At 37.5% G+C, this 26,879-nt stretch overlaps 1 protein-coding gene across 2 annotated transcripts in view; it reads right to left on the reverse strand.

The window, feature by feature from the left end:
- CFAP20DC (CFAP20 domain containing) overlaps nucleotides 1–26,879 on the reverse strand; it is a 252,338-nt gene that overhangs the window by 31,868 nt on the left and 193,591 nt on the right. For both annotated transcript variants that reach the window (XM_069473756.1, XM_069473755.1), the window contains one exon: nucleotides 22,986–23,047. In XM_069473756.1, the coding sequence (XP_069329857.1) occupies nucleotides 22,986–23,047 (62 nt within the window). The remainder of the gene's footprint in view (nucleotides 1–22,985; nucleotides 23,048–26,879) is intronic.

The raw sequence follows: 26,879 nt of genomic DNA on the forward strand, positions 1-26,879 counted from the left end.
AACCTGTGTTGTTCGAAGGTTAATTGTGATATAATACATATAAACTCTCTCCGCACACTGCCACGCAATAAAACTCACCACATGGTAACAGAGTTAGCAGTTATTATTTGAAATTACAGAAAAAAATTCTCAAGTAACTTTACATAATGCCTTTTAAAGAGTTATAAGACAACTGTGTGTTAAATACTTTGTAACTAAGCCATTAGCAAATCAAGAGCAGAAAACTTTGCAGCCTTTCCCAACTTTAACTAGAGAATAATTGCCTTAAAATTAGGATACAAAATAAAACCATCTAAATCTTTCTGTGGAATGATGGGACTTAATGGTGCAGAAAGAGTAGGTGAGGTTTAATTTAATGCTTTAATTGAGCTCTCTGAGCTTTTGTAAAGAATAACTATACTGGGTATCATTTTCATCATTAATTGTGTCATATTAATAGATACCATATTTATGTACTGATTTCCATTTTCTTTTCAAAGTTTGGTTATACCTTTATGTTCAGTAGTCAAATAAAACAATGATATGCTAAAAAGAAGGCTCTGTGAGGTGAATGACAATTTAATTTCCCCCCAGTGTTGGCTGGCTGCACAAGAAAATAAGAAACTGGAGCAAGCTGACATGATCTTTAGTTGACTAGATTTATTTCCCAGCAGTTGCAGGGTGTGTTAATTGTAACATTTCAGGTAATGAAAAATATTGTGATAGAACATTGGGTGGGTGGTAAATGGACTTTCGAACAGATATACTGATAAAATGCTATTTTAAAAATTTTGGGAGGAAATAATCAGAACTCTTTTGTTGTTTGGACCATTCTTGTGAGTCAATTGGGCTTGCCAGGAAGGGGAATAATTTCTTCAATTCACCAGGCTACCATCATCATAATTATTTATGGTGTTACTCCAGCTGTTATTTAACTTACATATGGTCCTCATTCTACAGAAAGCTTACATGCTAAATTAAAAAAAGGTACAAAGATACAGAAATATTGAAATATCAGAAAGAACAAACTGTTATTAGACTAAGAATTACACTAATGATTCTTATTAATAAACTCTTTTATTGAAGTATAACATACATATAGAAAAATGTACTAATATAAATGTACATCTTAATGAGTGATCCCAAAATGAACTGTAACCACAACCTGGGTCAAGAGATAGAATCTTTCCTTCTTCCTCCTCCTAATAATTATGAATCTGCCTGTATTAAGGTGATGTAGGGCCATAAGGCAAGACTTATGATAGAAGTCTGATTTCTACAGAAGTATAGGCATAGCTAAAAGTTACTAATAACCAGACATTATTTCATTGCTTGCCTTCCTGTCATTACTTATTGCTTAGAAGTCACGTATCCCTGACTAGCCTAAGATTTGTAACTTCCCTAATCACTTCTATAGATAATATCACTATTGTAAAACCTATGACTCATTTTTGACATATTTTCCAGACTCTGCATTCGTGGGGATCAACCTACACCAACTGGACAAGTGGCCATACTTGGGAACTGAATCAACAGGTACTGCGACCCTCTCCCCAGGAACTGTCTCAGTGCAAAAGATGATTTCTGCTTACCAACCCTGTGAGTTCATACCCAGCCAATCAGCAGACTCAATTCCCTAGCCCTTTGTTCACCATATTATCTTTAAAAACCCTGGCCCCCAAACTCTCGGGGAGATAGATTTGAGAAATTACTCCTATCTCCTTGCTCAGGCTGTCTGTGATATTCCACTCTTTCTTTGCTGCAACCCCTGCTGTCTCAGTGTCTTAGCTTTCTCCCATGCAGCAGGCAAAGAACCTGGATGGGCAGTAATAATTATACTCTCTTCTCCCCAGGGGTGACCCAGATGGTGAGTTCTAACACTATGAATCAGTTTGCCTATTTTTGAACTCTATATGAATGGAATCATACCATATACATTTCTCAGTTGTCTAGCTCCTTTCCCTGAATATTACATTTGTAAAATTCATCCATGTTTTTGAGTGTAAACAGTATTCCATTGTGTTAATAAACCACAAGTTGCTTATCCCTTCTACTACTGAAGGAGAATAGGTTGTTTTCAGTTTGGGCTATCATGGATGTGTTTATGTAGGGAGGAAAAACTTTTTCCACTTCCAACTTGGGTCCTGTGCCTGGGGGCTTGTAAATCATCAACTGACAATAGATGGAGTAACAGGAGAAGAAAGTTTATTTACCGTGCACACGGGAGTTGCTCAGTAGTGAATAACTCACCGAATAGCCAGGGATAAAGGTTTATATACCAACTTAACAAAGAAGAGGTGATGTTTTAGGGCTGCAATGAATGCGATGAAAGTATGGAAGGTTCTATTGGGCTGTTTGATATTAACAGTAATGCGTAATCTGTCTCTGTGGCAGCTGAATTTGCAGGAAACTCCCTCGGAGAGTTGTTAATAGAATCTATATTTTCAAAAAGCTCTACTTTAGTTAGATAAGGGAAGTTAAGATATAATTTCTTCTTGCATGTTCTCATGTAGCTCAAATGTTTTCATTTTAAAATAATCTTTATCCAATTCTGGGCGGTGGAGTGAGTCCTCACAGTTTATCTATGAGGATACACATATGCATATGCATTCTACTGGCTGCACATCTAGGAGGGTACTTAATTTTGGGGCAAAAAGGTATTCACCTTGTATGTTCATCTTGTGTAGATGCCGCCTAAACAGTTTTCCAAAGTAGTAGTATCAATTTACACTCCCACCAGCAGTATGTAAGCATTTCAGTGGTTCCCTATCCTCACCACAATTAGTATTTTACATCTTAGCCATTGTGATAGGGATGTAATGGAATCACAGTGCACTTTTAATTTGCATTTCTCTGATGTCTAATGAATCAGTGTACACTTTCATTTGTTTACTGGCCATTTGGATACCTTCTTTTGTGAAATGCCTGTTAAAGTCTCTTGGTCATTTTTGCTTTCTTTTGGGCTGCCTCTTTATTCTGGACATGAGCCTTTTCTGGGTTGCAAACATCTTCCACTCTGCATTGTGCCTTTTTACATGCTTAAGTGGTGTCTCTTTAATAAGTTTCTTATTTTAATAGTCTAATTTATCAATATTTTCCTTTATAGTTAATAAAATTTGAGACCTGTTTAAGAAATCTTTTCCTATCCTAAGGTCACGAAGCTATGCTTCAATGTTATCTTCTAGAATTGCATCATCCAGTATGACAGTCACTAGCCACAAGAGGCTACTGTAAGCTTAAAACACACACTGGATTTCAAGGACTCAATATGAAAAAGAGAATGTAAAATATCTCAGTAATAATATTTTATATTGATTATGAAGGGACCAACAAACCACCAGAATGGCATAGAGACTACTTTAAACTGAAAACATTTGGACAAACAACAGATGCAGAAAGGAATCTTATCTGTTCCCTTTTCTGACTAAAGGAGAGCTCCAAGAGTCAGTTGCTGCAAACTCCGTCTCTGGGGAATTCCTCCGTTAGAGAGGCAGCTGACTTTTATTGCCTGATCACTCCAAGAAATTATGTAAACAAGCCTTATCAGAACCTTCCAACCTTTCCCATTGAAGCCCCACCCTCTCAGTCCTTTAACAAGCTGGTATATAAGCCCTTACCCTGGCTGTTTGGAGAACTGTTCCTTACGGAATGCTCCCACATGCATGTGTAATAAACCCTTTCTCCTGTTAATTTGTCTGTGGCCAATTAATTTGCAGACCCCATCACTAAAACCTAGGTTGGCAGAGGAAAAGTTTTCTCCCAACAATTACAGGTTGAAATGATAATATTTTGGATATACTGGATTAAACAGTATATATTATTAAAATTGATTTTACCTGTTTTATACTTTTTAAATGTGGAAAATTAAAAATTATATATATGGCTTGAATTCCATTTCAATAGGACAATTGCTCTGGATGATGTTTTCTTCCCCTAGATGGAATTCATTTGCTTCTAGCAGGCAATTAAGGTAGGGTCAGAGTGCCCTAATCTAACCAGTGATTAGGATGAGTCAAGACATGTCTTTAATCCTCCAAAGGGCTGGTCCATTTCTGGCTCACTCTTTTCCCTAAGGTGTTGTATTTTGGTACCTACTATTGCCCCAGCCCTTAATGGGTCCTGAACTCCAACTTTTGTCCCCCAAGCTCAGGAAGCACTGAAGGCCTTGTTCAGCAACTCAGTCCCTCAGCTGCTGCTTTCTGAAGTGGCATTTTTTTCTGCAGAAAAGTGGCGTAATGCTAAGGCTGCCTCTCCTGGCATCCCTTCTCTCCTAGATCCTGGATTGAGGCCCCATAAATCCTCATGGAGACTTGGAAGCTCTCCAATGGCTTCAAGCAGATGATTTTTATATTTTGTCTGTTTTTTCTGGTTGTTCTAAGAGAGAAGTTTAGTGTGAAACAACCAAGTCTGCCATTGCCAGAGGCAGAAATCATTAATTAATTGAAAGATATCATGCCCATGATTTAATGTTTAAGATGTTAATCACAGTTGAAGTGGAGCCCTGAGTCAGGGTTGTGAAGAAGGAGCAGTCTTAATCTCACTTGAGTAAGGAAGGCTTTACAGAAGAGGGTGGATGACTTTTAGATAAGGAGATATTTGCAAAATGATAACTCCAGGGTTAGGGAGTGTCATGTAGGGTTAGGAGTAAATTCTCTTCATAACCTAGTTTATTAAATGAATAATGGAAATTCTAGCTCAAAGAAGATAAACAGGTTATAAACCTATGTTAATGCTGGTTGGTAGTACTGCCTGGAGTACATTATTGAGAAGGATTTTAAGTTTACATCCATGCTCAGTGGGCAAGAAGATTGTGATCCACCAGCAATGTCTGCCACGGATGAAGGACAGGGTAGAGCTGCACATGAATGTGAATCGTAACATCCCAGAAATAATATGCTACTGATGAAATTATCATGCATCAAATGCATGACTCCATTGGACTATTTGTAAATTAAAATAACTTAGATTTATCATATCACTTTAAACTTGCTGTTGATCAATATTAACATGGTGGAAGATCTTTAATGGAGGACCAAAGAGCTCTATCTTCAGCTATGATCTATCTAAGGTTGTAGTAAAGGTGATGTGGTAAGCGAGCATGCTTTTCAAATTTGTAGAAGGCACTGTGTTGAAAGACAGACTAGGGTGAATGACAGAACAGAGATTCAGAATGATCTTGATAGTCAAGAAAAATGGTTTAGACGCCAATATTTATTTCACAAATATTTACCAAGATCCTGTTTTGTGTCAGGTCCTGGCACAAAATGTAATAGTGAGCAAAAATAGAGTTCTTGCCCTCTTAAAGCTCACAGTGTGGTGGGTGAGACAAACATCAGTCAGATAATCCCACAAAAATGTATAAATGCTGTGAAGGTAAATGGTGTGATGAGAACACATGAACTCCAGGGTTCCCTAGAGGAAGTGATATCTGAGAGGAAATCTAATGGATGAATAGGAGTTACCCAGGCAAGGAGAGGCAACGTAGGGGGAAAAGCATTCGAGGATGAGAGAATAATGGACAAAGGCCCGGAGACAGGCAGGTCTGAGGAAAGGAAAGGAGGCCTAGTGTGGCTAACACCCAAGTCTCTACAGGGAAAATGGTGCAAAACAAGATTGGACCAGAAGGCACCGACCACACCACTCAAGCCTTACAGGTCATTAAAAGATTTTGGTCTTTACCCTATGAGCAGTGGGAAGCCATTGAGGGGTGTTAATATGGGTGTCTCAGGGTCAGATCTGTGTCTAGAAAAGGTCACTCGGGCTGTTCCACGGGGAATGGGTATGGGTGTGGTGAAAAGCACATGTGGATGCACAGAGACTATTCAGGAGGCTGCAGCAATAGTCCAGGAGAAAGATGGGGATCATTCTGGGGGACCAAAAGCCAAAGGTAAGACATTAGTGGGATACGGGAACTAAAAATACGGATGTGATTCAAGCTACACTAATATACATGGTGTACTGGTCAATGGTCTAACTCCAGTTCAAACTGTTTGGATTATATCTAGATTATTTTGTTCCATTTAGAGAATCCCAATTGTTAAACTCAAAGGTGTCCAAATGAAGGTAATTAGGACTATGCCAGCACCAGGAATGGCAAAATGGACTTGAGGCTGGAGTGAGAAAAATGTGAGACCAGAGGAGAAAATGGAACAATCCAGAAGTGGTATTAAAAAACGTCAAGGAGTATTACGTGAAAGAGTGATGGTTCCACTTATTGTTCGGGAAAGAGAGTTAGGATCAATGACAAGAAGTTATAGGACGGCCTATGTCAGCTCAGTGTAAGGAAGATTTCCCATGGTTGGAGCGGCCCAATAATGGAATGGACTGCCTTATGCTGCACTGAGCCTGCTTCCCTGGCAAAGATGTGTAGAGTTTGAAGAGACACTGGGTTAAATCATCTCTATAATCTCTTCACACTCTCTAACATTCTCTGATTTCCTCAAAGTGATTTATTTTTTTTGGGGGGGGGGTACTTATTCTTAATATTACTATTACTATCTCTACCACCACTATCATTGTTTTCTACCATTTAATGAAAAGACATATGCCAGGCCCTATGCAACTCTTTATGCATATTATCTCATTTAATTTCTGCAATAATGCTACAAGGTAGGTAGTAAAATTCAACCTCTATTTTTAGACAGCTTAATTGAGGCTTGGAGAGTTAAACAATTTCATAAGAATGCAAACCTGGCCTTTTCATTCCAGAGACTGTGCTTTTAACCAGTGCACTAAACCTCCTCCTAAAATGACTTATTCTACTATATGCCAGTGACTCTCATACAAAGGTCAACATTTTAACCAATTTCTAACCTTCAAATATGAAAGCATATGAAATGCTATATTTCCAGTGACAAAATATATTCAATGTCACACCTAGTAACTCTGTCAGTCAGAATAAAGATAGGTTATACTTGGTAACAAACAACCCTCAAATCTCGGTGGCTAAAAAGAACAAACATTTATTTCTTACTCATGTTAAATGTTTATCACAATCATTCAGTGTCCAGGCTAACAGAGTCACCACTATCTTGAATATTTCTGGTCACGGTGTCTGAGGGAAAGAGAATCTGGGAGGGTTTCAGAGCTGCAATTAAATGCTCCAGCCAAGTAACAACACAGGCCATTTTGCTCCTACTTGACTAGCTATAACTAGTTGGGCTAGTTAGCTCCACCCCAAAACAAGGGGACCTAGAAGTGCAATCCAACTACATGCTTGGAATCTGGAGAGTTGGGAATGTTTGGCAAATGTCAATAACTATTATAGACAACAAATATTCAAGGAAGTCAGAAAATATACAAACAATGTTGTCCACATGCATTTCAGAATTTATACCAAGAAGAATACTGACCACCTTTTTATATCAGCTTGTTTACTTACCCCAAATACAGAGTATAAAGATTAGAAAAGGGGAAATGTACAAAACATGCTGAATTCTGGTAAAATTCTTTCCTATTTATATAACACATAATTTGAACCATAATCATGTCTGGGATTAAAGCCCTGGGTATGCCATATTAGGATATTTATTTGTACTTGGGTTAGATACATGTGTTTAGACAGTAAATGTAATATTTTACTCTCTTACAAGTTTCATTGTACCTCATTATGTAAAGCCATTGTTAGTGAACTCAGAGAAGATAATACAAAACCCAAACCTTACATTAGGTTTTGAATATTAAGATGTTAGCATAAAGACTATTTAAATGCATCGTTGAAATTTTATTCTGAAAATGTTTGGCCACCCAAGTCCATCATTGTCAAATTAACTAAAAGTGTGCTATTAAAAAATCTCGATTTTACTTACATAAAAATATAAACCTCTTAAAAAGTTTTGCTTCCTGATAAATTTTGTAATAATACAAAATAAAACAAGTAATTCATCTTATTTCTTGCTGTGACTTAGAGTACTCAGTTCAAATTTGCAAGTACTTTTATCCACTATCTGTGGGAAAATATAGTAGTTTCATTCCTAAATACTCTATGATCTCAACTACTAAACTACAAACTGACAATGAAATATAAAGACAAATCAGTGGTATCTTTGAAGCATTTTACTAGAAATGGCTTTTAGAAGATAACAATTTCTTGTTTTAAGTGATTTAAATGCCTAAAGAAAAAGTCTGTGTGGTGTTAGTATGCTTAAAATATAATTAAAATTTGTATTCCAAATGCTAGTTTAGTAAAGACCTGATTTTAAAAGCCAATGGTATTTCCTGTAAGGGCACCGCTGTGGTATTTTAGATGGTACCTTTTCTAATTTGAAAGCTACATATTTTAATAGAGAATGGCCCAAAATGTTTTTAAGGTCAAACTGGAAATATGTTGATGACATAAAAATGCAAGCCAAGTGCTTTATTATATTATACTACCAGAGTGTTATTGTAGTTTAAAAATATCATTAAATCAGCACAAACCCACACTTATCATTTCCTGCACATTTTTCACACCAAGCTGCCTTCTGACTATGAGTAATCTGTTAATCTACTCTTCGCCTCACAATCCGTCAAAATGACAGATTCATTCCTTTCCTAATACATAATATCTTCATTTACTGTATGCTTTGCTACAACTTTCTTTTTTGCTAGCACTGAAATTTAGAAATTCACAAGCAAATTTAGAGAACGTCATATGGGTGATTGTTCTTGTTTGTTTCCCATTTCTCCATTACTCTAGCAGGAGAAAGTAAACTTTTCTGGACTCCTAATGTGAATTAATATTATTTCCAACATGAAGGCAATTTCAGGTTTCAATAAGAGTGTTGTTAAAGAGGTTGGAAGAGGGCAAACGGTAAAAAACAAAGTTAAGTGCATCCTTCACCAAGTCAAAACACCAGTGACAATGGGATTTTCTCTCAATATTAGTGGCCAATGAATGGATTCTCACTCTCACTCTCAACCTTTACTTAGCTGTAAAGAAAGAGATAATCATTCCTTTGGAAGTTTAGGGATGAACTGCCCCAACAAAAGGTGGAGCTTCATTACCATAAACATCACTGCTTAATTGAAAGTAATACTGTGATTTTATTTAAGTTGAGATTTTCATTTAATCATATTATCAACTGACTTCAGACCAGGCCAGATCTTGGGGTTCTTGTTCATTGTTATTTTGAAAATATAAATGGTTTTAATGCTTAAAAACCGTTCACTATTAATTCAACAGAAAATATTTACTCTTCCCGCCTTTCTTGCCTTGATTCAGTTGCTTATTAGTCTATTAGTTCTGCAAATAAAGAGAATTAAGGACTGAAAAATATCAGACTATGTAAAATTCCAGCTCGCTTAATTTCTTTTTTTTTTTCCCTTTTTTATTTCAGCATATTATGGGGGTACAAATGTTTAGGTTATGTATATTGCCCTTGCCCCATCGGAGTCTGAGCTTCAAGCGTGTCCATTCCTCAGACGGTGCACATTGTACTCATTATGTGTATATATGCCCATCCCCTCCTCCCCCTCCCATATGCCGGACACCCGATGAATGCTATTGCTATATGTGTACTTAAGTGTTGAACAGTTAAAACCAATTTGATGGTGAGTACAAGTGGTGCTTATTTTTCCATTCTTGGAATACTTCACTTAGTAAAATGGGTTCCAGCGCTATCCAGGATAATACAAGAGGTGCTAAATACGGAGATACCTCAAAGAGATACAAGTAGATCTACCATTTGATCCAGCAATCCCATTACTGGGCATTTACCCAAAACAACAAAAGACATTCTATAAAAAAGACATCTGCACTCAAATGTTTATAGCAGCACAATTCACAATTGCAAAGAAGTGGAAACAACCCAAGTGCCCATCAATACATGAGTGGATTAATAAAACGTGGTATATGTATACCATGGAGTTCTATTCAGCCACAAAAAACAATAGCTTGCTTATTTTCATCTTAAATAAGAGATAACAAAGCACATCATCTACAAATCACCATTTGGCTTCCTTTTTCACTGAGCCAAGTGTCCACATAACAATTCAAAGGCGACTCTTGTTCTTAACCTCAAAAGTCCAAAGCAAATAAGTTGTTCCCAGCAACATATGAGAAGCTGCCTTCTAACTAGTCTTGTTTCAGAGTATATATAATTTTTTTTCTACACACGCATCCAACACCCAACAGCGTTTTCTTGTCCTGAACCACCAAATTGCATTTGATTTGTTTTAATGGATAGTAAAGGAGCTAAAGGGTTTTAAAAATCAATGGACAAGAAAGAGTCAACAGAACAATAATGTTAGTGTTAATTCACTCAAATCAGCTAAAAATTGTTTGTCTTTTCGCCTTCAAGTCATTTCAAACAGTCTGGGATGTCTGACATACAGCATTTATTATACTGAGTGGGTTTTTATGTGGTAATGAACAGCATAATAGGAAGCTGTAGATGCTGGTAAACATAATATGTTGCTAGAGTGAAAAATTATGTGTTTTAACTTTAATCAATTTCAAAATGGAATGTTTTTCATTAACAAGAAAAACAAAGTTACAGAAAAGAAGTAACCAACTGTGGGTTTGGAAAGGCTGTAATTTCTTCTGTGCTGGGCTTGGTACATGCTCTTACTCCTCACTCCTCTTGGAACCTTCCAGAAAACGTGCATACCCTGTCTGACAGGCAGTGTAGTCTGGCCTCTGCTGGAAGGCCACAAGCTCATCGAGGGCATGTTAAAGTCATGTAGGAGGTACTTCAAAAATACTCATTGAGTATTGCTGAAGGTATGAGCTGCCACACTCTTTAAATCATTTTGTGTTGTAGGAGTTCCCTGTTTAAACAACAAGGGAAGCTATTCTGCACTGGATTACGAAATGAATGAGGCAGTGAGTCTACAGATGTGATTGGCTGGGGCCACTTAACAATAATTACAGTGTTCCATTTCTTAGGTTCACGTCATTCTCCTGAGCCTCAGCCTGCATTCCCTCCCCGCCCTCCCCAGACAGAATGGAGGTAAATGTTATATAGTAGAATTAGTACTAAGACTTTTTAAAGGGTCTCATTACTGTAGAAGGGAAGCCAAATGTTTTAATTAAAAGCTAAAACTGTAAAACATCAGAATGGTAAATCATTGCTTTGGCAGTTAACTTCTTTGCACGAACTGTGGGCCAAAGGTAGTCTGAGTTCACCATCTGGATGGATATCAATTACTGGGGAGGCCTGAGTAATCCCAGGAGCCCCTCACTCTGCTAGCTAAAAACCCCAAGACTCTTCAGGGATCCGTCTTTTCAGGCATAGAAGCTTTTGGGAGTTGGGGGTGGGCGGAGAAGATGCAATCTGTTGTTCCAAAACTCTCATGGAAATGAGTTTCGTGAGTTTATAATTTTGGAAAACATGACAACAACTAAAATATTGATTAGTATTTCCCAGTCCTAATGCCTTCAGATTCTCTCATGGAGTACAATGGAAAAGCTAGGAGACTCAAGTGGAAACACTAAGTCCCAGTGGCCCAAGAGAAACCTGGTCAGACAGGAGGCAGACATCCCAGCTGGGCATACTGGAGAGTGGGTGCAGCTGATGCCCAGGCAGACGGCTCTGGGAGAGAGCAAAGAAAAAGGTGTCTTAGGTAGGTGGACAGGGGTGGGCCCCAAGTCCTCTGTTGTGAAGGCTAGTCAGGGCCTGGGGCAGGGTAACTGGAGTAGGGATACAATCTGTGCAAACTTGCTCAGGTAGAATAATTGATCACAACCGGGGCTGAACGTGGGCTGGGAAGGTCCCCAAGTGCCAAGAGCAGAGGAGGAGGAAGAAGTGATGGGGCAGGGGACTGCCAGCTGCCCAGTTGTCCACTCACATTGTACCACTGGTGAATTTCTGGATCCCCTGGAACCCAGTGGGAATGGTGCTTCCTGGAGTTGTGCTAGATGTGGTCCTGAGTTAAGAGTGGTCAGAGGTGAAAAGCAGGATAATTCTGGAGGGATTGGTTTACTACTTGTGGTGGATTTAACTGGGGCTTTCTCTGGGGCAGGGCTAGAGAGGCCAGAAAAGCCATTCTTGGTCTTGGCCTCTGCTGTGGACTGGGGAGGAGAGGGGTCCAGCTGGAGTCCTGTTGTACCAGGTGTTTTAAAAGTCTATTTTGAAGGTAGAGCAGTGGACTAAGGACCTCTCTTTGAGCCGAAGGGGCAGGGAGTTACTTGAATTTCAGAGTGTACCAGCACCACAGTTTCAAGTTCTCTCTTTTCTCTCCCTCTCTCAAGATATATATACACATATGCATATGTATGTGTGTCTGTATACACATACAGAGGCATACCTTGTTTTATTGTGCTTTGCAGATATTGCATTTTTACAAGTTGAAGGTCTGTGGCAAGCCTGTGTTGAGAAAGTCTATCAGCACCATTTTTCCAACAGTATGTGTCTTGTGTCACTTGTGTCTCTGAGTCACATTATGGTACTCTCTTCATATTTCAAAATTTTCCATTATTACTATATCTGTTAGGGTGAATTGTGATCAGTGATCTTTAATGTTACTATTGTATTTGTTTTGGGCACTATAAATCATGCCCACAAAAGACAGCAAACTTAATCTATGAATGTTACATGTGTTCTCACTGCTCCACCTACCAGCCATTCCCCCATTTCTTTCCCTCTCCTTGGGCCTTCCTATTCTCTGAGACACAAAGATATTAAAATTAGGCCAATTGATGTCCCTACAAAGGCCTCTAAGTGTTCAAGTGGAAGAAAGAATTGCAACTCTCTTACTTTAAATCAAAAGCTAGAAATGATTAAGCTTAGTGAGGAAGGCATGTTGAAGGCTGAGATAGGTTAAATGCTAGGCCTCTTGTGTCAAACAGCCAAATTGTGAATGCAAAGGAAGAGTTCTTGAAGGAAATTAAAAGCGCTACTCCAGTGAACACATAAATGATGAGAAAGTGAAACAGCCTTATTGCTGATATGGAGAAAGTTTGAGTGGTCTGGACAGATGATCAAACCAGCCACAACATTCCCTTAAGCCAAGGTGTAACCCAGAGCAAGGTCTTAACCCTCTTTAATTCTATGAAGGCTAAGAGAGGTGAGGAAACTGCAGAAGAAGAGTATGGAGCTAGCGGAGTTTGGTTCATGAGGTTTTAGGAAAGACGCCATCTCCATAACACAGAAGTACAAGGTGAGGCAGTAAGTGCTGATGCACAAGTTGCAGCACATTACCCAGAATGTCTAGCTAAGATCATTGATGAAGGTGGCTACAATAAACAACAGATTTTTCATGTAGACAAAACAGCCTTCTATTGGAAGAAGATGCTATCTAGGACTTTCATAGCTAAAGAGGAGAAGTCAATATCTGGCTTCAAAGCTTTAAAGGACATGCTGACTCTCTTATTAGAGGCAAATGCAGCTGTTGACTTTAAGTTGAAGCCAATGGTCATTTATCATTCCAAAAATCCTAGGGCCCCTAAGAAATATGGTAAATCTACTCTGCCTGTGCTTTAGAAATGGAACGACAAAGCCTGATGACAGAACATCTGTTTATGGCATAATTTACTGAATATCTTAAGCCTCACCATTGAGACCTACTGATCAGAAAAAAAAGATTCCTTTCAAAATATTACTGCTCATTGACAATGCACCTGGTCCCTCAAAAGCTCTCATGCAGATGAACAAGGAGATGAACATTGTTTTCATGCCCGCTAACACAATATCCATTCTGTAGCCCATGGGTCTGCAGGAGTAATTTTGCCTTTCAAGTCTTATTATTTAAGAAATGCATTTCATAAGGCTATAGATGTCATAGAGAGTGGTCCTTCTGATGTGATTTCATGTGATTCATTTTATTGCAATATTTGCTTTATTGCAGTGGTCTGGAACTGAACTCACAGTATCTCCGAGTTATACCTGTGCGTGTGTGTGTGTGTATATATATATATATATATATTTTATATATATATAAAATCTGTAAGTATGTATGCATATGCATATAAATAATGGATCTTAGAAAAGTAAATTGAACCCCTTCTGGGATGGATTCACCATTCTAGATGCCATTAAGAACATTCATGATTCATGGGAGGGGGTAAAAATATTAACATGAATAAAAGTTTGGAAGAAGTTGATTCCAATCCTCATGGATGACTTGGAGGGGTTCAAGACTTCAGGAGAGGAAGGAACTGCAGACGTGGTGAAAATAGCCAGAGAACTAGAATTAGAAGTGGATCCTGAAGATGTGATGGATTGCAATCTCATGATCAAACTTAAGTGGATGAGGAGCTTCTTATGCATGAGCAAAGAAAGTGGTTTCTTGAGATAGAATCTACTCTTGATGCAGGTGCTGTGAATATTGTTGAAATGACAACAAAGAATTTAGAGTATTACATAAACTAAATTGATAAAGCAGCAGCAGGGTTTGATAGGGTTGAGTCCAATTTTGAAAGAAATTCTACTGTGGGTAAAATGCATTACATGCTACAGAGAAATCTTTCATGAAAGGAAGAGTCAGTCAATGCAGCAAACTTCACTGTTGTCCTATTTTAAGAAATTTCCACAGCTACCCCAACCTTCAGCAACCACCACCCTGATCAGTCAGCGGCCATCAGTATTGAGGCAAGACCTACCACCAACAAAAAGAGTAAGATTTGTTAAAGGCTCAGATGCTTGGATGATCGTTAGCATTTTTTAACAGCAAATATTTTTAAATTAAGGTATACATTTTTTTTTAGATATAATGATTTTGTACACTGTAATAGACTAAAGAATAGTGTAAAGATAACTTTTATATGTACTGGGAAGCCAAAAATTTCATGTGACTCTACTGTGATATTTGCTTTATTGCAGTGGTCTGGAACCAAACTCACAATATCTCTGAGGTATGCCTGTGTGTGTGTGTGTGTGTGTGTGTGTAAAATCTCTAAGTATGCATGCATATGCATATAAATAATGGGTCTTTTTTTGCATTTGCTTGTCCAGATTATGTTAGCCTGTTGAGGGTTGAGTATATATTCTGCATCAGTGGCAACCCAGGCAGATTTCTAGCAAGTGGCACCCTGATTCCATAAAATGAGCATGATTAGGCCAATACAAATAAGCAACTGCCAGTAAGAATACATGGAGAACACACAAATTCAATTTTAGAAAACTGTCTCTGCTTAAATGTTTAAAATGATACATTTACTACAGACTTTAGGTTATGGATATATTCTAAGGGATTGTTTCAAACAAATTCATGAAAGGGTTTCATTTATTACAAGTGAGAATAGGGCCAGGTACGAGATAACCCCAAGGGGGACGTGTACAGGTGCTCATGGGTTCCAGCTAGCAATTAAATACACAGTGATGTAGCGAGTGTAGGGAGATGAGGGAAATTCATTTTTGTGAGGTGACGTTCCATGAATTTAACACTCATTTTTTAAGTGTCTCCTATGTGCTCAGCACCGTTTGAAGGGCTAGGGATATACGGAGAAAGAGACAGAATATCCTCACACTCATGCAGTTAAACATTCTAGCATTCAAGAGTGAGGGGTATGTGTGCAGAAATCAAACAAACAAGAATATCAGGTAGTGAAGAGTACTATAGTGAAAACAAAAAGATAATGTGCTAAAGGTGACTGACTGATGGCTATTTTAGGGTGGATGCTAAGAAAGGGTCTCTCTGAGATGATGTTTATATAGATGAACACTTTAATGACATGAAGAAGCAGCTATGCAATGATCTAATGTAAGAGAACCTGGAGGCAGAGCTCCTAAGGTGGGACCAAGCCTGGAGTGTTTGAGGAAAAGAGAGGGAAACAAGGTGTTTGGTGCAGAGTGAGCGAGGCCCATGGTGGTTTGAAACACAGGCTGAAAAGTGGGCTTCCAGGGCCTTAAAAACCAGAGTAAGGAGTGCAAATTGATCAGTAGGGAACTATTGGGAAGTTTTACATGGGGAATGCCTGGATCTGATTTAGGCATAACAATACCACTCTGTTTGCTAAGCGGAGAAGAGACTACACACCTCTTACTTCTCACAAAAATCAAATCACGGTGGATAACAGACTTAAACCTTAGGTGTGAAACGATTAGAATTCTAGAAGAAAATGTAGGAAAGACTCTTACAGACATTGGTCTAGGCAAAGAATTTATGAAGAAGACCCCTGAGGCAATCACAGCAACAACAAAAATAAATGAATGGGACATGATTAAATTAAAAAGCTTCTGCACAGCCAAAGAAACAGTCACAAGAATAAACAGACAACCTACAGAATGGGAAAAAAATTTTTGCATACTACACATCAGATAAAGGACTGATAACAAGAATCTATTTAGAACTCAGGAAAATCAGCAAGAAAAAAATCAAACAACCCTATCAAAAAGTGGGCAAATGACATGAATAGAAATTTCTCAAAAGAAGATATAAGAATGGCTAACAAACATATGAAAAAATGCTCAACATCCCTAATCATTAGGGAAATGCAAATCAAAACCACAATGAGATATCACTTAACTCCAGTAAGAATGGCCTTTATCAAAAAATCCCAAAACAACACATGTTGGCGTGGATGTGGAGAGACAGGAACACTCATACAGTGCTGGTGGGACTGCAAACTAGTGCAACCCCTGTGGAAAGCATTATGGAGGTATCTTAAACAGATTCAAGTAGACCTGCCATTTGATCCAGCAATCCCGTTATTGGGCATATACCCAAAGGAAAAAAGGTCATTCTGTAACAAAGACACATGTACCCGAATGTTTATAGCAACACAATTCACAATTGCAAAGATGTGGAAACAACCCAAATGCCCATCAATACATGAATGGATTAGTAAGCTGTGGTATATGTATACCATGGAATATTACTCAGCTATAAGAAATAACGAAGATACAACATCTCTATGGTTCTCCTGGAGAGAGTTGGAACCCATTCTATTAAGTGAAGTATCCCAAGAATGGAAAAACAAGCATCACATGTACTCACCAGAAAATTGGTTTCACTGATCATCACCTAAATTCACATTTGGGAACGATACCAATCAGATATCAGACTGAGGTGGGGGGTGGGGGGAGGAGATGGGTGTATGCCTACATGATGAGTGCATTGCGCACCGTTTGGGGAATGGTCACGCTTGAAGGTGCTGACTGTGGGGGGGAGTGAGGAGGGGATGGCTATATACCTACATGACGAGTGCAACACGCACTGTCTGGGGAACGGACAAGCCTGGAGCTTTGACTTGGGGGGACAGGTGGTACATGGGCAACATATGTAACCTGAAATTCTGTATCCCCCATAATAAGATGAAATTAAAAAAAAAAGAAATTGACAAATATGAATATACTCTAACCAAAGATATTACTGTACATAAAAATAAATTTTACTGTATATAAAAATATCTTTACTATTCCATGCTATCCACCCCCCCCCCCCAAAAAAAGCAGAGAAAACAGGTAGGAAGTTATTGCATTTGCCCAGGTGACAGGTGATGGCAATCTGGACTTGGACTACAGCAGGGAAAATAGAGAAAAGAGGCTAGATTTGGCATATACTATGTTTGGAGGGAACACCAGTGCGCCTTGCTGTGGCTGGACATGGAGGTGTAGCAAAGAGACAGAACAGGGATTACCCTTGGCTTCTGGTTTGAGCAAAGGTGATGGTGGGGTGATGGTGACATTTTCTGAGTTGGGGAAGAATGAAGAAAGAATAGATTTGTAGGAGAAAATCAAGTTGCCTTTTGAATGCTTGGATTTGAGGTATACCGGCAGCTAGATAGATGAGTCTGAAATTCAGGGAGGATTAAGACTGCAAATATAAATTTGAGAGTCATTGGAATATACAAATATTGGAAGCTATTATTAATTATTATGTCCTAAAGATTAGGACCACTCTAAACCCACTCTTGGGTTGGCAGGGAGTGGTACATGCACAGAAATTAGATTTAAAATCTATCCAAACAAAGGCCTCTCATAAAGACATAATTCTACCTGGTTGTGAATCAAGCAATATCACTGTCCTCCTATTTTTAGGAAAGGAGAGGTCAATTCTTGCAAAGACACAGAAAAAATTCTGAAATTTAACTGGTTAACATTGAGGATGAAGATTTTCATTTTCCACAGCACCTAGGTAAATACCTTCTCACTCACTTTTTCCCTCATTCAACTCAAATGCTGATTGAACTTCTACCCTTGCCAGGCAGGGGGAGATGGAGGGAGGGAGAAAGGAAGAGATGGAGAAAGCGAAAGAAAGAGAAAGAGAGAGAGAGAGAGAGAGAAAACAGAGGTGTGAGTCTGTGGGACTGGGATTATGAAATGAGAGATACTGATATCTTTTTCTAGTTAAAGCTAACAAGAAAAATGATAAAAATAAAAATTGATGACTTCAGTTTTATAATCAAGTCATTATGATTTAATGCAAAAATCCAGAGGAAACAGCAGTAACACCATGTTCAGAGAAATGAAATGTTTGTTCAGTTAATAAAGAAATACTCTGTCTCGTCTGAAGGAGGAATATTCGTTAAAAATCCAACTTACTTGTTTTGAAATGATCTAAACTTAATCATTTGAAGAGGAACATCAAATACAAATTCTGTATTTAATTTTATTTATTTATACATTTTCTCTTTTGTGTTGGGAAATAAAAAGCTTAAGCAACAGAAGAGAAGCTCATTAGGCTGAGCGCTGACAACTGGAGAGAAAAGAAAAACAGCGCCACTGTGATCAGTCCGGAGTAGTCATGCAGGTTGCAGTGACAGGCCAGATTGCCTCAGCCAGCCCGGCTGAGCCAGCAGGAACTGAGGTCAGTGGTTATTAATTATTTGTCAAAGACTGCAGGGCTTTACCAGATAATTATAGTTATAAGTGTGTTTATATCACACAAACATGTGGCAAAGCTGCAAAGGATTCAGGCCCTAACACAATCTGTAATGACATTAAAAAAAAAAACAAAACTATAGATAAGTTATAAATCATAAAGCAAACACTTTAGAAAATCATGCCATTCATTACTGCTTGGACATTCTAGAATGATTTTCTCTATTGTTCCATTTCCATGAGCATTTAGAACCTGAGAAAGCCTTTGACTACATTCCCTCCTCCCTCTAATTTTCCAATGAGTTATAAAAATAGCAAGTATAATCATCATTTGAAACGAAAGATTGGTTATCAACTCCATCCATATGAACAGACAACCAGAGCATAATGACAGCTTATTTCATAAAACCCATTCCTGAGAAGAAATATTTTACGCTGTTCTGAAGAATCTCCATAAACATATAAATAGATATGCCTAAGGGACAGCTCTAAACTCTGCAACCAATAGATGGCATTTTAAAATGAATGGCTTGGAGCTGCAGACGGCATCCATTTTGCTCTGTTTGGCAGCCTGCAAGTTTGCATGCTAGGAAATATTTCTCAACATGAATGAACTGTGAAATTGTTTCCTCCTACCCCATACTCCTCTAAATCGTGTGAGATGTTAGCCATTTCTGCACCTTGTCGTAGAGGCTGTCGGTCCCCTAAGCGGCACTGTTGGTGGATGCTGGAGGCAAGGGCCCCAGCATCTGAGAGGCTGTTAAATATCAGTCAGTGTGTTAGGAAAAAATAATGGAAAATATCACCCCATGCCTAACAATGTAAGCAGAAATGGCTTTGTTGCAAATCTAGGCACGCAAGGGAATATGATGAGGTAAACCAGATATATTTCAATTCCTAGATTGTAAACTTCTCGGGGAAATGATTACCATCGCATTCCACCTTGATGCAATGTCAAGCACTGCCCTGTGAGGCTAAGTGAATGATTTTACTGTGAGGAAAACAATATATGAATATATGCAGTGTTTTAGATATTTTCATCCTAGAGCAAACTCTTCAAAACCCAAATTTGCCTGCTTTGTGGATTGCATACTATCTTTAATTTTAATCCTACACACACAAAACTGAGAAGATACTTATGTTACAGAAATAAAACTCTTTCTAGAATAAAATGTGAATGAAAGACTTTGGGGATATTGGTTGTTCCACTACATTAATGAAGCTAATTGAAAGGTGATTCTCTAAATATGTATGTATGTGGGTATGAGTGTATGTAATTTAAAAACTTTAGGTTCTTAGGTCTCTGGAGCACTTGCAGATATTTCACTGGTGCTCATGTGGCCATTTCACTTCCCAGAGGCTACCATCATGGCCTCCCTGTGGAAGTGCACGTGCGCACTGCCCCATTTCTGCCCTGCGGGCATTACTCTGACCACAACCACACTTCATTCAGGAAATCAAGAGCCTACTTGCTTTTCATGTACTGTTCAGAGCCTCCATATGCAGAATGTTCAATCTAGGATTCAGGTTAGATGCTTGTTTATCCAAGAGGGTAGACTTTAGAGACTTACCTTCTCATTTCTTAAATTTTTTATATTAATTATCATTATTGTTTAATTTTAAAGTTTAACTTTAAAGTTCTATATTTTAGGGTCTAAAGCATGGGGTACTGTTTATAAGAAATATAATAAATACAAATCTTAAGAAAATCAGAGCTTTCAATTTTAAGTTAAATTACTTGCATTACATGATTCAATTTATCCCATTTTTATATGATGATATATGCTGACCTCATAATTTTTTCATCTTCTGTATTTATGGCCCCAAAATGCCTTCCTGCCAGTTCTCCAGGCTGCTGAATTTATGAGCCAAGAGCCAAGTCATATAATCTGTAAGTTTTCTGAACAGTTATATATTAATTTTTTAGGAAATCAGTGGATAACCTGCTGGCAAATGGAGTTGATGGTATTTTATTTTTTGCTTTAGAATGTGGCCTGTTTTTTCACTATATAGAAATTTGAATAATTATTTTTTCCTAACTAAATTAACATTTAATTTGTTGTATAAGATATGCTGTTTAGTGAATTATCTTATATTCTATCTTTTTGACAGTCTACCTTTGGGAATTCAATTTGTAAAAGAGATATTTAAAGTTGCATACTACCACATCTAAATATTCATTCATCCAGCCATCCAATATTTATGAAGTATGTTTTCTATATAAGACAGTGAAGTAAAAATAAGTAGTGCGATCCTTTGATAGTGGGACTGGTTTTTCGAAGTAAAGTCTGTAAGTCTCTTAAAAGTCACAGAATCATAAAGCTGGAATTGACCTCAGAAAGCATGAAACTCAAATCCTTTCTTTTACACATGAAGGTATTCATGTTATTAAATAACGTCTGGAGAGGGCAGGAGGCTTATCTGAGACCATATCTTAGGTTAGTGGCAGAATTAGGACGAAAATCAGGTCCTCTTTCTCCACTTATTGAAACAAAAGGCTCTACTTCCTAACATATCTTACTACCACTCTCATTTGTTCAAACTACAAATTTTGAATTTGTTATAATTTGGACCAGAGTTGGATTTCCAGTTACCCTGAAAGCTTACTCATGTATAGAATAAAAAGAATTTGTTAGGGAAATTTAGATGAGCTGCAAGATTGTAAGTGACATGTTCACCTATCAAGAGATAACTGATTTTGAGAACGTTAAAACACCTTCATGTATATGTGTGTGTATAAATAAAAATTCCAATTTCAATTTTAAGTTACTAGCTAACATGAAAGATTGAGCAGGTCAGTTGTATAGGTCAGGAACACTTAGAAGAGATTACTAGTAAAGAACATTCACTCTACCTAAGTCATGAGTAAATGTCATGTGCCCCAGTAAGAGTGCTATAAACCATTTAGGTGGACTCCTGGGAACCAGTTAGTTTTACATGGCTTGGCTCACTGTTCATTGCTGAACAGACTGGGAGTGGATACTTGGCCCAAGCTAGGCCGACCACATTCTCTCCCTTGGAAAGTAGAAATTGGGATTCAGATGTAGTCTGTCAGCCTCAGCATATACTTTGAACAGTAATATGTAAACTTAAGAGCTGTCAAACAGCCATATGTGGACTGGGAAGCACAGATAGCTGGTGCTTAGAGAGAAGAACAGAGCAGACAGGAGGAAGCAGGCAGAGATGTAGTGCGGACACTGCTCGCTGCCTCTTGGCTCTCTAGTTCCTAGTTTCAGGCCCCTGCTGAGACCTGGCTACCCTTGCGTTTTATGCTACAGTCCCATGTTTTTAACAAATCCCTCCTGACTTTCTTTTTCTCTCTCCCTCTCTATCTTTCTGTCTCTTTTAATACTAGCAAAGTTGTTTTTGTTATGTGTAACCAGAGTCTTAATTCAGATAGTATGTAATAGGTAACACATCCTCGAGCCACAGCTATCTTTGGTTTTGGTCCACTCCAGGGGACAACCCAGAGCACAGATTGGACAGCTTGATAAGGAGATGCATTTGGAAAATAAGATGTATTATAGCAACCAAACTCTGTGGGTGGAGCTCAAGACAGACTGACTTTTCAATAAATTCCTAGCATATAATAAATAATGATAAGGTAATAGTGCTTTCTATGGATAAACTAGCTTATATACATATTTATCAGAAAGCCATATAATATTACATATATTTCAAAGCTCAAATTCATATTTGCTTATTCCTAATGAGCCTAAAATAATGAGGGTTTTCTATATTGACAAATGACATATGCCCATGACATTTTAAAAATAATGAAATAATTTTGAGATTATGAACTTTTGAAATTATGAAAAAAGAGAATGGCCATTTGAACTCATAAAAGCTATCTTGATAAATTTAAAGGCATCAGATTATATAAAAAAGATTTATGCCTAAATTGTACTAAATATTAAATACCTATTAAAATTAAATATTTATGCAAATAAAAGAATAAGGAATAAATTAACACTTAGAGTTGCTTTGTGACAGGAACTATGCTGAGGATTTTTCATGCATTAGCTCATTTGAACCTCTCCAAAATACTATGAGGTAATTATGCCTGAATTACTTGGTGTTAAATGACTTGCTCAAAGTCCCACAGTTAGTGAAAGGCAGATATTGAAACCTAGGTAGACTGTCATTGCTACTCCACAGTCCAAATAAGAAAAGTGGATGAACAAAGACTTTGAAAGAAAATCGCTTTGGAAGCTTTTTGGAAGTTTTGGAAAACAATTTCATGAAAACAAGAAAAATGCACAATCTTTTAAATAATCTTAAAAAAAAAAAAAAAACGCCATTTAGATTATTAATGATTCTTACCGGGGGTTAGAAGGAGAAGGCAGATTCATTTCTTTCTGATAGTGACGACCCTGATTGACAGGCTGTAAAACACAAATCATTTGTGAATTACTAATTAGCACAATGCTCTTTACACATACTTTCACATGCACTCTCATTACTGTAATTTTTTCCTGGGTCACAATCCATAATAAGGGGAGGGATTTATTTTATAGACCAGTCAAAGGCCCTTTGGGAGATCTAGCAAGTAGCAGAGTGTTATAAATGGTCAAAAGGTTATCTTAATGGCCAATCACTGTACTCAATAGCATCTGTGATGTAAGTAAAGTTCATGTGTTGAAATCCTCCTCCTTGTGGAATTTTTACGCTGCTAACATTGGTTGATAACAAGGCATCTTGTGGAACTAATGCTGCATTGCAAGCATAAGCAATAACACAGAGACAGAAAATATATTTATGTCTCAACGTTAGTAAGTTTGCAAGGATAATTTCTATTACCACTAATGAAAATTATGCATGTAAATCTTAGGTCAAAGTGTTCATTTTCCCCAAGTGTATAATACAACCTTAAGCATTAACCAATGAGCTAAAAGAATGATACCAATACCTAACAAAGATGTGAAATCTCAAATTTTTCCTTCACAAGAAACCTTTAAGTTACTGTCTGTTTCAAAACATAGCTAAACTACATCGTATGCAGCCTTAAACACCTGCCTCCAATGGAACTTGATCTTTTTCCTTTGTTCTGTAAAGAGAGGAAATTCCATAGTCTTTTTGAACATCAGCTCTAAGTATTTATGTGGTTAACAATAATGTAATTCTAATATGAAAATCATTTTTAACATTCTCATTTTATTACAAGTTAGAATTTGATATACATTTTTAAATTGCATTCAAAGGGCTTTAGCTAGTTCCTTCCCCAACAGAGTTGGTGTTGAGTCTCTCACCCATAATAATGTGGCGCCATAGTGCTGACCCCAACCCAGGAAAACAGTGTAGCAGTGGTGCCTATATAAAGAGAGCCCATATTCCTTATTTTCCACATATTCCTTATTTTAATGGGTCCTAAAATATTAATGACATAGGTGATGGGAATTTTTCAGAGTAAACTGTCTCCCTCTATAAATAACCTCTTGGAAGTGTTCCTTTAGTTTAAATCAAACACCTCATCTGATAATCATAGTCACTTAGCCTGACTACCTGTGATGCACCATGAATTTAAATGTACACAGATACTTTGGTAATTGAACCAATATCAATGCATCACCATTTCAGTAATAAGGAACAACAGCTGGGAGAACAGTGGAAGGAAAAACATGTCATAAGACATATTTGATCTCACTAGAGAAATAAGACTTTCGGCAATTTGCAAGTGAAATTTGGTTCTACGATTTAGGCTTTATTATTTCACAGCAAAAAAGAAATTAGCAAGCCAAGGGCCTAACAGGTTCTCTGGACCAACTCACACTGGTATAGAAATACTCCCAATAATAAATTCATTGGTATTCGTCCAGTATTTCAGCTGTACTCAGGCCTCCAGTGAATGGATCTCTGCCTATTTATTTTCAGAGGCATTTCCATAACTCTCTAAACATCACAGTCCTGTTATTCAGCCAAATTTCCATTTCTTAGTTTTATACTATTAAATCTATTTATACACATCCCCAATCCCCTATTCCAAATGACTTATTCCATTCCTTGGAAAATAGAAATGGTTATAGAATCCTATCTTGTTTGTGATTCAGCTCTCACTTTGGACTATACAGACTGGCCCCTTTCCATGTTTTCTCATGTTCATATAAAACAGTTCCAATGATACAGAGTAAAAAAGAACACAATCAATAAAAGATTCACATTCATACAGATTTTTAAGTATTAGAAAACACACACACACACACACACACAGACACACAAAAAAAAACCAGTGGAAACTTTTCAAAGTAGTAACAACTTAGAATAGATAGAAAGAAGAACAATTGGCTTTCTGAAGCCAGATGTACCCACCCACAAACTGATATTGATGGAGCTCAGGACATACTACCCCCAAAATACGGGGCCTTGGCATTTCAGAAAACAGCAGAAGCAGGAGGGTCACTCTTACCTCCCACTGTCCTTCTCCCCTGAAGCTGGTCAAAAAACCTAGGAAGGATTTTCTGACCTTCCCCTAGAGCAGGTCATAAGACCCTCATTTGAGAGATGCTCTCCTTATACCCAGAAGAAAGGGACATCTATTTCTGAAGACACAGGGCCACAGAGAAGAACAAAAGGCTTTGCTAAGTTTCCCCCAGTTTATTATCATTAGATCATATCCCCTTTGTCCAATCATATTTCTCCATGATTTTCCACTCTATCAAACTTAGCATAAAAATATACAAGTTTAACTATTTCTTTGGTTCTTCTTTTCCTTATGAAGACTCCTGTGTCACATGAACTTATGTTAAGTAAATTTGTATGCTCTTCTCTTGCTCATCTGCTTTTTTTTACAAAGGCCTCAGCCATGAACCTAGGAGGGGTGAGGAAAAGATATTTTTCCTCCCCCACGATACATTTCTATACATATGTAGCAGTGAACCTATTTTTAGGTAGGTAACATCCTATGAAAGCACCAGTGACAGAAATTAAAATTTGGTTTTTGATTGTGGAATTCAGCCATATCTAGAGAATACCATAAATAGATGCCAACCAATATCTATGAGTAACTATGACCATCATGATAATAGCGGTGACTGGTATTTATTCGGCACTTACTCTGTGCTAATTCTTGATAGATAATGATCTCATTTAATCCTCACAGAAATTCTATGAAATTAGATGAACAACTCCATATAACAGAACAGGAAATTCTAGACACTGGGTGTTAACCCAGGAAATAGTGGAGCCAGAGTTTGAACCCAGGCAGTCTGATTTCACAGCTTATCCTCTTAACCATTACTCTGTACTATTTAATCCAGCTCAGGAGTACACCTAGAGTGGTAAATATCTAAGTTTTTGAAAAACAAATATGGCAAAATCAGTTCAGTTTGTGGCAGGGGAAAAAAAGTGATCCTGAAATACATTTATTTAAAATATATATGACTACCTCCCTACCATACATTAAATTCATTTGATTTCATTCTCATGACATGTCACTATATATTTAAAATGAAAGAAAATAAATTTTACAACATTGCTAAATTTGGAACAAACGTAAGATATAATAAACAGTATTCTGAGAATAAGTAAAGTTTATTTCATGGGGTGACTTTCATAGTCACTAAATGCAGAACAATTTGCACATTTCAATATTTTCTCCTGACAGCACAGATATTACACTGACTCTAGTATCAGTTTTCGTATATCATTTCTATAGTTGTAGAAGAACATCTGTTCATCTGATTTATTTGCAGCTTAGCACAATCAACTACTTACCTTTTTAGTTCAGGAGGATTAAAAGAAAACTCATTACACCCAAAGAGAGCTGAGAAGTTAATGAATCTGTACATCAGAACAAATTAAAACCTATTAACTATAAAGAGCCTGAAATATCAATATATTATGTTTTGCATACACAGTAGCCAGGAATATCATGCAAAATGCTGATATGCTATTGAGTAAAGAAATGGAACACATCCGAGAAACTCAGGATCTCATCCTTTTGGTGGCGCTGTTGCTATGCACTAGTGCCAGGAAAACAGAACTCATTTAAAATGAACTACCACCGAGCACAAGAAGCTTTGCTTTTCCATGATCAAGCTGCTAGAAATTTTGGGGTGAGGGAGAGAAATGAAGGCTAAATAAAAGAACAGGAGATAAGATAATCCTGCCACGTTAAAAGGTAAAGACAATATTTTTATGTTTGTATGTAAAACCTATGAAAATGGCAATAATGTTATAAAAGTTAATCAAGACCATAAATATTATAACTTGTCTGAGAAT

This window comes from Eulemur rufifrons, chromosome 7 (assembly GCF_041146395.1).
Source record: "Eulemur rufifrons isolate Redbay chromosome 7, OSU_ERuf_1, whole genome shotgun sequence".
Classification (NCBI taxonomy): Eukaryota; Metazoa; Chordata; class Mammalia; order Primates; family Lemuridae; genus Eulemur; species Eulemur rufifrons.